At 37.7% G+C, this 15,293-nt stretch overlaps 1 protein-coding gene across 3 annotated transcripts in view; it reads right to left on the bottom strand.

Annotated features, from left to right (window-relative positions):
* ARID4A (AT-rich interaction domain 4A) overlaps window positions 1-15,293 on the bottom strand; it is a 75,462-nt gene that overhangs the window by 5,383 nt on the left and 54,786 nt on the right. For 2 of the 3 annotated variants that reach the window (XM_063651649.1, XM_063651650.1), the window contains 7 exons: window positions 14,857-15,054; window positions 9,374-9,458; window positions 7,513-7,714; window positions 3,312-4,442; window positions 3,001-3,105; window positions 2,399-2,605; window positions 1,605-1,751 (listed from right to left, as the gene is read on the bottom strand). In XM_063651649.1, coding sequence (XP_063507719.1) covers window positions 1,605-1,751; window positions 2,399-2,605; window positions 3,001-3,105; window positions 3,312-4,442; window positions 7,513-7,714; window positions 9,374-9,458; window positions 14,857-15,054 — 2,075 coding nt within the window. The remainder of the gene's footprint in view (window positions 1-1,604; window positions 1,752-2,398; window positions 2,606-3,000; window positions 3,106-3,311; window positions 4,443-7,512; window positions 7,715-9,373; window positions 9,459-14,856; window positions 15,055-15,293) is intronic. The other variant, XM_054448110.2, reaches the window with a different exon arrangement.

The raw sequence follows: 15,293 nt of genomic DNA, 5'->3' as shown, positions 1-15,293 counted from the left end.
CAACTTGGATTAACTATTGAGAATAGTTTTGTGCTATTTTTTTTTCTAATATGGTACATTATCTGTTTTTTTCTTCCAGTTCCTTTTTATTCTCCTTTTTCTACTTTGTCTTCTGCCTTTATATAGGGGCTTTCCTCAAATGTCTGGTCATGTGGCTTCCACATTTAACATTAAAAAGCTGACTGAAAGCTGTATATCAGCATCAGGGCTTTTAAATATGGACAATGCACATGTAATGATTGGCAAGGATCTTGATTTTTGTTTCAGGAACATCCAAATAGTAGGTAGTTTTTCTTGGGCTGGTCATTTTCTTTAAAAGAATCTTCCAATCTCCTCCCAGGAATAAGCATAAGCTTGGCTGCCAGCTTTCAGGGAGCCAAGAGGATTAGGCCTTGGGTTAGAAGAGGGACAGCAATCTAACTATTCAGTATGCAAACTTTCACTTCCATCCATTATTTTGGTTTAGCACTTAATCATTACCCTCAGCTGTGGCTGGTGCCCCCAAGTCTACAAGCCTACTGATTTCCTCATTCTCTTTTAAGTTAATCTATTTTCTGCTTGAGTTGGGGGTGAGGTAGACTTGCTTCACAGATAGGAAGAAGAGATCCAATTTCTCCTTCCATTTTCAACCAATCCCATTTTTCAGCATTGTCCCATATACCTTCTGAAAGCTTTTCTGGGGTTACATGGTATTAATTGGCTTGCTTCTTGTTGTTTTGTCCCACTACAAGGACAAGCAAGCTTAGTTTCAGCATTATCTCATGTGCTAGGACAGTTACAGTAGTCCATCTGTTATGCAGCTTCCAAAAGATATACTGTTGATATTTCTTGTCTGTTGTGGTCATTCTCTTGTCCTTTTGAGTTTAGGGCTTTTAATTTCCTTTACTGTTATTTTAGCAGGGCTTGGGGATGGACTGTATATGGACATGTTCATGTTTAACTGGAAGTCAATCCTACAACCCCCGAAGGGCTAGCTCAGACACTACTCCCTCTCTGTGACTACTCCAAAGTAACCTCTCCTTCCACTAACTCCTGTACTTGTTAATATCATTCTCAGGGTACCCACTGTTCCATAGATGTTAAGATCTTTGAGAAGAAAGTCTGTATCTAACTCATTTCTGTACTTCTGCCACCTGGCAGAGTGCCTGACACATGGCACGTGCTCTTTAAAGTTGCTGAGCTGCAATATCTTATATTTTAGTTGCTTAGGAAATGATTTATAATCCCAACAAGATAATCTCCTTGAGAATAAGCCTTATGTCTCATTCATTTTGGTGAACCCCATAACAAATACAGTGCCTGTTAACAGATGACAATAAATGTTTGAGCAAAGAGTGAATTTCAGAAGGACTATGCTCTACCTGAGAATCCATCACATTTAGTACAATCACACATTTTGAAAAACAGTTCATACTCCCTTTTAAGGGTGTCATTCTGATTAACTCAGCTGCTGACCTACTCATTTCCACAACAGAAAACACTAGGAATTTAAAAACAGCAATTAATGAATGTGTACTGTATTCAAAGAGTATCACATTTAAATCTTCTAAAATGATAGGATATAGTTTTGAAATATAAGGGGAGAAAAATTATAATAAAATTACCTTCCCTGTCTTTCTTTTTTAATCTTTTTCTCCTCCTGTCTATGGTTGCAACTTCAGACTTCAAAGACATATAATATTTTCTGATTTCCTGTAGTTTTTCTTGGAGAAATGAGATTCTCTCTGTACTGTTCATATTATCTAATTCATCTAAAAGGGGGGAAAAAAGTTAATTTGGATTTTAAAATAATTCTGTGAGAAAAATGATGGCAGTTCTATCAAACGTCTAACTCATAAATCAACAAAAGCTTTAGTTTATTAAAATCTACTACAGTAAGCTGAATAAGACTGTGAACAGGCAAGACATGAATTAGATTCATGATTAAGAATTATTTTTAGATCCCAAATTTTCTATACTAAACATTTATTACTTAAATGATCAGAAAAACATAAGAAAACATCAACACAAACTAACCCTGACCTATCTATAATTATAGTTATCAGAATAGTTTCCCTGTATTGACATTTTCTTCACTACTACTAGTTACATAATAGAAATAACTACTGGTTATTTCTAATTGTTAGTGCTACAAAGGGCACTTCAGTTTCACTGATTTATATAAGTCATACATGGCTTCTTAATGGATACCTTCCTGTAAGTCAATATTTATCAAGTCAGTTTTATGAAAAGACACAGATTTATACTTAACACGTGGTGATTCTTGCTAAGGCAATATTTGGAATAGCTAAATAGTTAATCATTATTCCTTATTTTATTAACATTAATCCAAGTTGATATTTTAAGATCTATTCCACTTTACAGTATTCATCTGTCAAGTTTTCTATAAGCTTCTTACTGAGTTGAAAGCTCCATTTATATGTCCTAGGGGATGAATTCGGATGTTTTTCTCTGTGTTTATCTTTCTCTCCATCTTTGATGTGCGGGGATATTCTTGCAGGAGATCGTGCAAGTTTCTGTGGCTTAGATACATTAAGATGCTTTACTGGGGTACATTTACTTGAATTGTCTGGGACAGGAAGATCTTCACTATCACTGCTTTGTCCTATAAATAATAAAAAAGATTGACTCAGATTATAAATAAAATTCTTAAATATCAAAATGCAACAGACCTAACAATTACATTTCTTGGTATCCTACAGAAATACGTGCACAAATGCACAAAGTTTATAACAATATAAAAAAAACAAAAAAACCTAAATGCTCACCAACGGGTAAATGGTTAAAAATGATAAACTATTGAATAGTTTCCTAAAGTTGTTAAAAAGAATGAGCTAGAGTTCCTAAGAATAAAAATGGCAAAATATCTAGTATAATACTGTTAAATGAAAATGCAAAGTTATAAAACAATATAGTATTGTTCCATTTATGTTTAAAACAAGCCAACAAACTGCTAAAAATACTAACACTATACAAAAGCTAGCATTGAAAGACACCAACCTGTTCCATTCTTTTCATTTTTGGCTGCAGCACTTGTTCGCTTTGGGGTACGCTTTTGCTTTTTTGCCATTAATCCACTATTTCCATCACTTGGCCTTTTCTGACCTGAAATAAGGGGAAAGAGAGAATGTTGAAAAAAAAAAAAAAGAGCAAGTATATTTATTCAACAGACTACACTGACATTTCTTTTTAATAAGAAAAGAAGAGAGAAAAGAAAAAGAAAGTACTTTACAGATTAACAGTACCTAAAACTCAACAGTTTTAATTTTTGGTTTCATACCAACACTTACTTTTCCCTAGAAAGTCCTTACCCTTCTCTCTGCTCTCTCTCTCTTGTACAATTATACTACAGGTACCAGAGGAAACATTAGTTTCAAATCCATTTGCTGATTCCCTCTCACAGAGACCTTCTTGAGATTCTTCAGCAATACTATCAACTTCAATCGTTATATCACTCTCACTTTTTACGCTTCGAGACTCATCTTGACTAAGAGTAAGTGGTGAAGCTACTGAAAAGTTATGTTGGACTACAGGAGGTAGGGCAGGTGGAATAGAAACAAGAGAGTTAGACTCAGAGCTTTCAACTGCTACATCCTCAATGCTGGTCTTATCCTTTTCATCCAAATCATCCAAATCTACTTCATGGCAAACCAAGGTTTCAGGCCCGATCAGAGGCATTGCATCCTCATCTTCTTTTAGTGGAATATTTATAGTTTCTTCAGCTGGACTATCAAATCTTTCACTAGTCAGTTGTTGGATGCATTGGTTTGACTCTGCTATCAATGATGGCATTCCTTCATTTTCTCTTTCAAAGTGCTGTTCAAAATTTAAGTTTTTCATTCCCTCAGATCCAATACAATCACTGGTCCTTTCTTGAGATACAGTATTTGTCATTTCCATTCCATTCTCAATTCTTATCTTTTTCTCTGGTGATGATTGTCCTAGTATTTTCCGTTTCAACTTCTTTTCTTTCACACATTGGTCAATTTCATCTTCTGTAGCAGAAGAAAAGTTTTTATTGTCTAATGAAGACAATTCAAGACTACGAGCTTCTATATGAGGTTCACTTCCTGCTTCATTCTGGCCAAATGATGAAATCTTTATAATTTCTAAAGAAAGATCTTTTGTCTTGCTTCGTCTTCCCTTTCCTTTTGGAGATTTTTCGGCTTCTTTCTTAACTTCTTCTGCTTGTTCCATTTTGTTCCCAAAAATCTGTACTATTTGTTCATTCTCTCCAACTTCTAACTTCAGGGTTTCTAAAGGCTGCATTTGAGTCCTATCATTTTCTTTTAATATATGTGCAGAAATCTTTGGATTTTCTTCATCTAGCTTATCATCATTCAAATTTTCATTTTTTTCTAGTTCATCTTTAAGAGAAAGTTCTTCATTTATTAAATTCTTTTCTAAAGCATCTTCTGTTTCACTATCAGATGAACAAGAGTCTGTAAGAGGAAATATTATTATATTATACAGGTTTTTATATTACCAATGTAATTTTATAATAAAAATCTTACCAAAAATAACAATAAAAATCTTTAATCATGTACCTCTGAATACCTCCCTGTAGAAATTTCTGAAATAAAACAAATCATAACATTTGTGCCAAGAATTTGAGGGGGAGGGGAAACTAAGCTCCAAGCAAAAATATATTACCTTGCATATTAGTAACTCAAATCTATATGAAAAGCTATTTTGCAATATTCCCCAGTATCATATTTAGGTACAACAGTCCTTAAAAAAGATCAAAGGATTAGTACCTAGACATCCTAGACATGAAGTTAATTTGTTAAGTGGTTTGAGATAGTATCTAGGAGGGACAGGTGATGGGCATTTTGTATCCTAAGAAAAGAATATGACATTCTACTTAAAATAACTGTGGAAAGAAAAGGTTTTTTTTTTTCTTGTCTTTTCTTTGTGACACAGTCTCACTTGGTCGCCCAGGCTGGAGTGCAGTGGCGTGATCTCAGCTCACTGCAAGCTCCACCTCCTGGGTTCAAGCATTTCTCCTGCCTCAGCCTCCTGGGAGCTAGGATAGGCGCAGGCCACCACGCCCGGCTAATTTTTGTATTTTTAGTAGAGACGGGGTTTTGCCATGTTGGCCAGGCTGGTCTCAAACTCCTGACCTCAAGTGATCCGCCCACCTCAGCCTCCCAAAGTGCTGGGATTACAGGCATGAGCCACCATGCCCGTCAAGAAAAGTTTTTAAAATGGGCAATTGGAATCCTCAAAACTTTAAATATTCTTAACAGACAAGAAAGTACAGGAAACAAAAATTGTTCCCTGTAAGAGAACTTGTAAAATAATAAAGTAGGGTTCTAAGACCGTGTAGGATCTAAAAAATATAAAAATATTGTCCACATAGTGCTCAAATCCTCAAGAAGTTCAAAACTGCAAACATGAATTTTTTAGTGAAAAGGTGTATACAGTTTTATTTTGTGGTTTTATCATAAACAGAATGTAGAATTCATTTTCATGTTTTAAAAAATCCCTTTCAGTGGTAGTTTAATAAGGCTGGTATGTAGTTGTACAGACTGGACACTGCACACAGGTATGTCTTCTAAGAGGGTACCTTTCACTTTGTGGACATCTTAAACATTTGTCAGCAGATGGCAGTAAAGAGGAAGGATGTCCTTTTATAATTTGCACACAAGCACCATATGGACTAATAGCAAACATGTAGTTCAGTATAGCTTTTTTCTTGAAAGAAGAAAATTTTTATATAAGACAACCATTTAAAATTTCTTTTTTGGTGGCCGGGCACAGTGGCTCACACCTGTAATTCCAGCACTTCAGGATGCTGAGGCGGGTAGATCACTTGAGGTCAAGAGTGCGAGACCAGCCTGGCTAACATAGTAAAACCCCATTGCTACTAAAAATACAAAAATTAGCCAGGTATGGTGGTGCACACCTGTGGTCCCAGCTACTTGGGAGGCTGAGGCGGGAAAACTGCTTGAATCCAGGAGGTGGAGGTTGCAGGGAGCTGAGATTGCACCACTACACTCCAGCCTGGGCAACAGAGTGAGGTGGGGTCTCCCTCTGCTACCCAGGCTGGAGTGCAGTGATGTGATTACACTTGCTGCAGCCTTGACCTCCCAGACTCAAGCAATCCTCCCACCTCAGCCTCCTGAGTAGCTGGGACCACAGGTGCACACCACCATGCCTGGCTAATTTTTAAATTTTTTTGTAAAGATGGGGTCTCACTATGTTGCCCTGGCTGGTTTAGAACTCCCGGGCTCAAGTGATCCTTTTGCCTCAGCCTCCCAAGGTGCTGGGATTACAGGCATGAACCACTCACTCAGCCTAAAATTTCTTAATTACATTTAAAAGTATACAGAGGTAGAAAAGTGGGGGAAACAAGTACAAGCAGAATAAAATATGTTCACCTATACTCATTATAAAACATGCCTGCACCACAGTAGTCTGTGTTCTCTTAGAACCACATGGTCTCAGCTTTGCTGAAAGATCCCAGATGAACAGCATTGAATTTATAGGAGACACTGGTACAGGCTTTGAGGGAAAGTGTAGCACACATTAGGATGCATGGATTGTCAATTCACCTATTAAAATATATTATTTTTAAGATACTTATGAGAAAAAGTATTCCTAAATGAAAACATCACTTCATTTTAAATAAAAATGATATAGCAAAATATTTTCTTCAAATCAAATTTTATAGTTTAAATCATATGAAATTAAAGTCCTAGGTGATTTACAGGTTGAACACCCCTAGTCCAAAAACCTGAAATCCAAAATGCTCCGAATTCCACAACTTTTTGGGCACCAACTTGACGCCACAAGTAAAAAATTCCACACCTGACCTCATGGGACACGTTGCATCCAAACACAGGTGCACAACAGTTTCTTCAGCAACCCCAAGCTAGTGTACGGGTAACCTTTTAATGAAAACACAGCATCGTAGGTGGAGACTGAAAGCCTGCTGTTTGTTTTCGCTGTTGTTTAGCAGCTGATACAGGTATTCTGGTGATGCTACCTTGCTGCTTAGTTTCCCCACACACACTATTTTTCCACTGTATTAATTGTAAGTCATATGTTTTACTGTTATGTAATTATGTGTGAATAAGTGTAAGAAAACTGCTTATCAGTAGGTGGCATATAAATTCAGACTCAAGAATAACAGTGATGCCAAACAATCACAGACTATTCACATGGGTGGCTGAGACAATTATACCTGTGATTTCTGATGGTTCAAAGAACACAATCTTTATTTCATGAGCAAAACTATTAAAAATATGGTATAAAATTACTTTCAGGCTATGTGTATAAGGTGTATATGAAACACTAATTTTCATGTTTAGACTTGGGTCCTATCCCTAGAATATCTCATTATGTATATGCAATATTAAAAAAAAATCAAAAATCAAAAACACTTCTAGTCCCAAGCATTTTGGGCAAGGGATACTCAACCTGTACTGTGAATATTTCGCACAATGGAAGTTTTATTATTTATGTTATTGATTTTTTTTAAAGTCAGCCATCCTCAAAATCGAGCACCTTCCATTCCATTTGACAGAGGTGAGCTGTCTGGTATATTGCTGCGAGCACTTCTGGTACCTGATTTTCCTTCACTGTTTGCTGTCTTAGATAAGCCATACGGCATGTTTGATGAAAGGGTTGATTTTAAAGGAGGTCGTCCCCGTTTTGACTTCTGCCTCTCCTCATCTCTCTTTTCGTCCTTTTCACTATCTTCTTTATTCTGGGCAACAACAACAAAATGTATGAGAAGGGCCAATGCTTTATGAAAAATGAACATTCTACTTATCCAAAGAAAACTACATCTCAAAAAAGGTTTGATATTTTATATGTCACTTCCTAGTCTGTGCTTACAGAAGAATCAAGAAGAGTTATCTGGCTGGTCTGAGAGGTTATCAGAACTTATTAACATTAGTGTCACTGAAATTGGTATATAATCCTCCACTGCTGAATTTCTAACATATTTTGTATTTATGTAAATACAATATTGTACAATTTGTAATACTGCAATTATATTGTGATGGTCAGAGTCAGAGCATTAGAAGGCTATACAACTATTCAGCACTCCCCGCTGTTCCCTACTATCCCCTGCAGAAAGGAAAGATATCTATCATCCAGTAGACAAAACAATGGGCAAATCTCTTTGATTGACAACTGAAGATGAGGGTGAGGGTACAACTGGCCAGTATATATGTGTTTTAAAATTTTAGTATTGGCTTCTAGCATTTAAAAGTCAAATTTCACATTTTAAGAAAGATAGTGGTCTTGAAAAATCCTAAAATCTGGCAACCCTGGGTCTGCATTCCCACAGCAGAGCGGTTAGTTCCATTCCGTCTAAATGAGGAATGTGACCTCTCGTTTGTCACGGTTGGTCCTACTTTATCCTTCTATAAAGCCTCTACAGGAATTTGAGTTTGAAAGTCATGCCCTAGGGGTTGCTGGTTTTCACCTTTGCTGAAACAATGTGGTAATGTGTTAGTTTTAAGCTCCTGGGTTATAAAGAGAAAATCACAATTATCTTTCAAGAATCAAGTTGTTGTTTTTTTTTGAGACGGAGTCTTGCTCTGTCGCCCAGGCTGGAGTGCAGTGGCGCGATCTTGGCTCACTGCAAGCTCCGCCTCCCAGGCTCACGCCATTCTCCTGCCTCAGCCTCCCGAGTAGCTGGGACTACAGGCGCCCGCCACCACGACCGGCTAATTTTGTCTGTATTTAGTAGAGATGGGGTTTCACCGTGTTAGCCAGGATGGTCTTGATCTCCTGACCTCGTGATCCGCCCGCCTCGGCCTCCCAAAGTGCTGGCATTACAGGCGTGAGCCACCGCGCCCGGCCAAGATGATTATTACAATAAGATTTATTAAACAAACACAATACCGTATATGCATATTACTAAGCAAAAGAAGCCAATCTAAAAAGGCTATATGGTGTATGATTCCAATTATATGATATTCTCAAAAAGGCAAAAACTATGGAGAGAGAAAAAGTCAGTAGTTGTCAGGGGTTGGGGTGGGGGTAAGAATAAGCAGAACATAAAGGATTTTTAGGGCAGTAAAGCTACTCTATATGATACTATAGTGATGGATCCATGTCATTATATATTTGTCAAAACCCATAGAATATACAACACCAATAGTGAACCCTAATGTAAACGATGGACTCTGAGTGACAATGTGTCAATGTAGGCACATCAGTTGTAACAAACATCCCACTCTGGTGGGGGATGCTGACAATCTGGGAAGGCTACGCATGCATGGGGCAGACAGTATATGGGAGGTCTACATACCTTGTTCTAAACCTAAAACTGTTCTTAAAGTCTTAAAAAACACACAATACAATTTGGACAATTCCTACACATATTATAAAGGACATAAATCTACAAACATACTTTAGCTTTTTTCTTTTGTTTTTTCTTTGGTCCACCTTTGTCCAAAGGCCAGATTATCCTGTCAGCCTTCACCCACTCATCATACCTTAAAAAAAAAAAAAAAAAAAGAGTTTGTACAAACTTTATAAATTATAACCTTTTTGAAATGTATTCACCAAACAAAAACAACAGTGAGACAGATTAAATAGTTTGTTCTTAGTGTTGGCAAGAATATGAAGGGCACAGGGGCTGGTTTGCTGGTAACATGTGCCAGTAACTGTAGTAGGTATTTTGTATACTCACTAGGGAAAGGCAAGAGGATTTCTTAAGAGTTAACAGGTTTAGAGGGAGAGTCTTGGAAAGCAAACTCTAGATTCAAGACAATCTGAACTGTTTTGTTTTCCACAGCTTTTACAGACCTGAGCTTATAATCAGATTCTGCACTAGAATTCGTGCTACTGAATGAATAATAGAAAGCTAAGTCAGATAAATTCAAATTTGCAAGGTGATCAGTTTCAGGTTATTTTATCAAGTTATTTTATCAAGTCCATTTCAACTTCCTTTTCCTCCTCAACACTCTCTCTAGTCTCTAGTATTTCCAATAAAATTTTCTTCTGAACTACACTGCCTTTAGGACTCTGAAATTTTTTAGAGATATCTGTATTTCACCTCCTTTATCTAAGTGTATTCTGTTTAGCTCAAGTTGAAAACTCATTTCCCCTAAACATTTACTTAAAAAATTTATTTTTAAATTTATTTTAAATTTTGTTTATTTTTATTTTTGGGGGGATAGTTTCAATGTTGTCACCCAGGCTGGCATGCAGTGGTGCCATCTCGGCTCACTGGAACCTCTGCCTCCTGGGTTCAAGTGATTCTCATGCCTCAGCCTCCCGATATCTGGGATTACAGGTGCCTGCCACCACGCCCAGCTAATTTTTTATTTTTCGTAGAGATGGGGTTTCGCCATCTTGGCCATGCTGGCCTCGAACTCCTGACCTCAGGTGACCTGCTCACCTCGGCCTCCCAAAGTGCTGGGATTATAGGGGTGAGCCACTGGACCCAGCAATTTTTTTAGAGAGGGTCTCACTCTGTTGCCCAGGATGGAATGCAGAGGCATGATCTCCTGGGCTCAGATTATCCTCCCACCTCAGCCTCCTGAGTAGCTGAGACAATGGGTGTACACCATTGCACCAAGCTAATTTTTGTATTTTTTATAGAGACGGGTTTTGCCATGTTGCCCAGGCTGGTCTTGAATTCCGGAGCTCAAGTGATCTGCCCACCTCAGCCTCCCAAAGTGCTAGGATTACAGGCATGAGCCATTGCACCTGGCCTTCTCAAATGATTACTATCACTTTTGAATGTCTATAGTCCAAGTGACTAATCAGGGACAAATAACTGTTATTTACAGTTTTTACATTATATAAATATACAAGTATTTATAGAATTAAGTCAAAATCTAAAAATATGTACAGTTAAGAAACAACAGGCAGTCCTTGCTTTAGACCAGGAATGTCCAATCTTTTGGCTTCTCTGGGCCACAATGGAAGAAGAAGAATTGTCTTGGGCCACACATAAAATAACACTAACACTAATGATAGCTGATGAGCTAAAACAAAAAAACAAAAAAACAAACAAAAAAAAAAAGCAAAAAAATTTTAAAAATCTCATGTTTTAAGAAAGTTTATGAATTTGTGCTGGGCCACATTCAAGGCCATGCCGGGCTGCATATGGCCTGTGGGCCACAGGTTGGACAAACTTGTTTTAGACTGTGGCGTGTTAATAGAAACTCATGTATCTGGAAACCATATTCTTGCTTTGTAAACCAGTTACCATGGAGATGTACAAAGTAAGGACATGGTTCCTTTATGCATGTATTTCAGTTGACATGGTACCATGACTACCTATACAGATGCTCCTTTACTTATGATGCCATTATGTCCTGATAAACTCATCACAAATTGAAAATATCCTAAGTCGAAAAATGCATTTAATACATCTAGCCTACTGAACATCACAGCTTAGCTTAGCCTACCTTAAACATGCTCAGAACACTTATATTAGCCTAGAGTTGAGCAAAATCATCTAACACAAAGTCTATTCTATAATAAAGTCTTAAATATCTCATGTAATTTATTGAATACACTGTACAGTATTGGTTGATTAGTCTCATGATTTCTTGGCTGTTTGCTGTGGCTGCACAGTCTGATGAGAGAGTATCATACTGCATATCGCTAGACTAGGAAAAAAAATCCAAATTCAGGCCAGGCGCAGTGGCTCACGCCTGTAATCCCAGCACTTTGGGAGGCCGAGGCGGGCGATCACAAGGTCAAGAGATCGAGACCATCCTGGCTAACATGGTGAAACCCTGTCTCTACTAAAAATACAAAAATTAGCTGGGCATGGTGGCGTGTGTCTGTAGTCCTAGCTACTCGGGAGGCTGAGGCAGGAGAATCACTTGAACCCAGGAGGCAGAGGTTGCAGTGAGCACTGTGAGCACAGGAGCAGTGCGGTGAGCACAGTGAGCACAGGAGGCAGAGGTTGCAGTGAGCACTGCACTCCAGCCTGGCGACAGAGCGAGACTCCATCTTTAAAAAAAAAAAAAAAAAATCAAAATTCAAAATTCTATGGCTTCTGAATGCATATAGCTTTTGAACCATTTTAAATTAAAAAAAAAATTGAAGTTGAACCACTGTAAGTTAGGAACTGCCTGTACTATGATTTGAAAACTATCTCTCACTCATTAACCCAGTATCTAGTTTCTAAAACGAGACTGGCTATGAGCATCATATAGGCTTTTAAACATCTGTACTTTATTAACTTATATGGAAATGTTTATTCATTTGAACATTTACTGAGGGCCTACTAGTATGCACTGGATCAGGAAGTATGTAGAGAATAAACATGGCCCATGCTCTCATGCAACCCATAATCTGTTATAAAAGATAGACCTATAGTAAAATCAAGTATAGGCTGGTGAGTGCAATAAGACAGTTATGTATCTCATCCAGGGCTAACAAAGGGATAACTCTATCCAATTCCATAGGAGGTATCAGACAACCAAGAAGCACAGGCCTGATTTTTAGTGTACTTGGTCCTGGCGACACTGGACAAAGCAGTATATCATGTAGGTACTTCTAGCACTAATATTGCTAACCAAGGATAGTCCCAGGATTTCTCACTGAGAGACCAGGACTCTTCTCACACTTCTTACACTTGCAGATACTCCCTTTCAGGAGTCTGGCTAAATTCTTTAGGAACCATGGTGGCTTCATCTCAATTGAACAGGCCAGAATTATACCAGCTTTTAGGAGTAGAGAAGAACAACGAAAAACCATGAACCAGGAGAGTACCAGTTAGGTAATTAATTAGAGAGATGACCAATCCAAAACCTGAGCGTATAATAAAATGACTGCTGAGAAGAGTCATAAAGTAAAACATTAAAAAAATGAGAAAGAAAGATGATAGGGGAAATTCTAGAAAGCAGAACACAGACATATACAGATGTGAAACAGGAGTGGATAGTTGTGAACTAAAGAATCTGAGGAATAAAGATGGCTATCATGTGATGCAACTGGAAATATAATGACTGAAAGTTGGTAAGATATACTCCTTTTCCCCTGAATTCAATAACACATTGTAAAGAAAAGAAAACAGTTAACATTAATGGAGCACTAAGTGCCAGGCATGGTTCTAAGCATTTACATCTAAATACAAATATTATCACTACAGTAGTCCCTGCTTAGCCACAGCATAGTTCAATTACCCATGGTCCAAAAATATTAACATATTTTGAGAGAGAGAAAGACCACATTCATATAACTTTTATTACAATATATCGTTATAATTGCTCTATTTTATTATTGTTGTTAATCTCTTACTGTGCTTAATTTATAAATTAAACTTTATTGTAGGTACGTATGTATAGGAAAAATCATAGGATATATAAGATTCAGTACTATCTGAGGTTTCAGGCATCCACTGGGGGTCTTGGAACACATTTCCAGCAGATGAGAGGGAACTACTGCATTATACAACACCTCTACAAAATAGGAACTGTATTTTTCCCAGTGTAGAGATGAGGGACTTGAGTCATAACAGAGCACACATCTAGTGTATAGAGAAACCCAGGAGCACTCTGGCTCCAAATAAATACAGGGCAACCAGAGATATTAAACATGCCAGATTTTGTAAAAGAGAACAAGAAAGGCAGCCCCTGACATTTAGGAATTTGCCTGGCACTGCTGGGCCTTGGTGTTGCTTAGAGCTAGTCTGGCACTCATAGCTAGGCCACACTGTCCTGCTGTTGAAACATGAACAATTTCAAAGAGCATCAACATCGGACAAGTCCATTCTGTGACCATGATGTATCAAAACAAAAACAAGACAACTTCCTAATCGTGTCTGAACACAGAAAAACCAGGAACATTGTCCAACCCACAAAAACGACCAAACATCTTCTTTTTCTTGACTAATGTGGGTGACTGCTGTTTCTTTACCAATTATAATGTTACTGTGGTCTAACTGTCTCTCCTTCTAGATAAGATTTATTAAGAAAACCAATTATAATTACCCCAGCTTCCTGACAGGATCCAATATGGAGCAAAGTCTTTTTCTTTTTTTTTTTTTTTATGAGACAGGGTTTCGCTCCATCGTCCAGGCTGGAGTACAGCGGTATGATCATAGCTCATCTCAGCCTCCAACTCCTGGGCCCAGTGATCCTCCCACCTCAGCCTTCTGGGTAGCTGGGACTACAGGTGCGTGCCACCATGCCAGGCTAATTTTTAATTTTAATTTTTTGTAGAGATGGGGTCTAACTATGTTGCCAGGTCTGCTCTTGAACTCCTGGCCTCAAGCAGTCCTTCCACCTCCACCTCCCAAAGTGCTGGGATTACATGCAAGAGCCACCATGCCCTGCCTTTCTTAAACCCTCCCCAAAATCATCTAACGGAAGATCAAATTTAAGTTCTAACGTTCTTTTTTATTAATTAGTCGACTTAGAATTATTACAGTGCTTGACATAGGTTTGATTTCTGATTAATGAAACAAAGACTTGCACAGCTGGAAGTTGCAGGCCTGGCTCTCTGCTCATAGTCAGTAATATGTCTATGAATATGACATTAATATGTCTATGAATATGACAGTAATATGTCTAAGAATTATGAATTATTGTTTTCCCAAAGATGGTGCCTTGAGCCTTTGTTGATTCATTTAACCCCATATTACTAAGATGCCCTATGGTTCCCCTTGCTGTGTGTTCTCCCTCACTATAAATGAGTAATAAATGTAACTTGTTCTAACTACAGGTGTGATCCTGGTAGTCTCTGGCTAGAAGCATTGACACTGCTAGTATAACAGCAGGAATGTCAAAGTCTTGGAAAATTCAGAATTAAGGTGTGCTTTGTAAATATATACCATTATTTGCTTTCACTCTTCATAACACTAAGTTGATGTTCTAGTCAATCATTGAAAAAATTTCAATAGTAAGAAAATACTTTCTTGCTTACCTGACATTCCATCCATAGTAATGTACCAAATATAAAACTTCTCCGTCATCAATTTCAGTGCTTTTAATACTGGCTTCATAAATTTTCTGAGTCTTTCCTCGTCCATATTTTACTTTCACTTTGGTTCCTGTTAGGCAGGGTTCCATGTCTTCTTCATCTTCCTCTCCTTCAGAGTCACATTTGCTTTCAGTTTCTTCCCTGCAGTAAGTTATAATACTGATAATGCTACTAATAACTTAATGGAGAATAAAATATGCTAAAAGAATCCAACAGGTAGATTATTCACAACCTAAGTATTACCTTAATAACATATCAGTGGAGGAGGAGAAGAAGGAGGAGAAGGAGAAGATTTTTGTGGCCTGCTTACTAAGGAATTTATTACATAAAGGTGCACTGTACCCAAAGTAAATCCATACTTTTTAAAAGCCAATCAAGTC

Source organism: Pongo pygmaeus, chromosome 15 (assembly GCF_028885625.2).
Source record: "Pongo pygmaeus isolate AG05252 chromosome 15, NHGRI_mPonPyg2-v2.0_pri, whole genome shotgun sequence".
Lineage (NCBI taxonomy): Eukaryota > Metazoa > Chordata > Mammalia > Primates > Hominidae > Pongo > Pongo pygmaeus.
The sequence above is the reverse complement of the archived record's forward strand: the minus strand, read 5'-3'. Positions and strand labels throughout refer to the sequence as shown.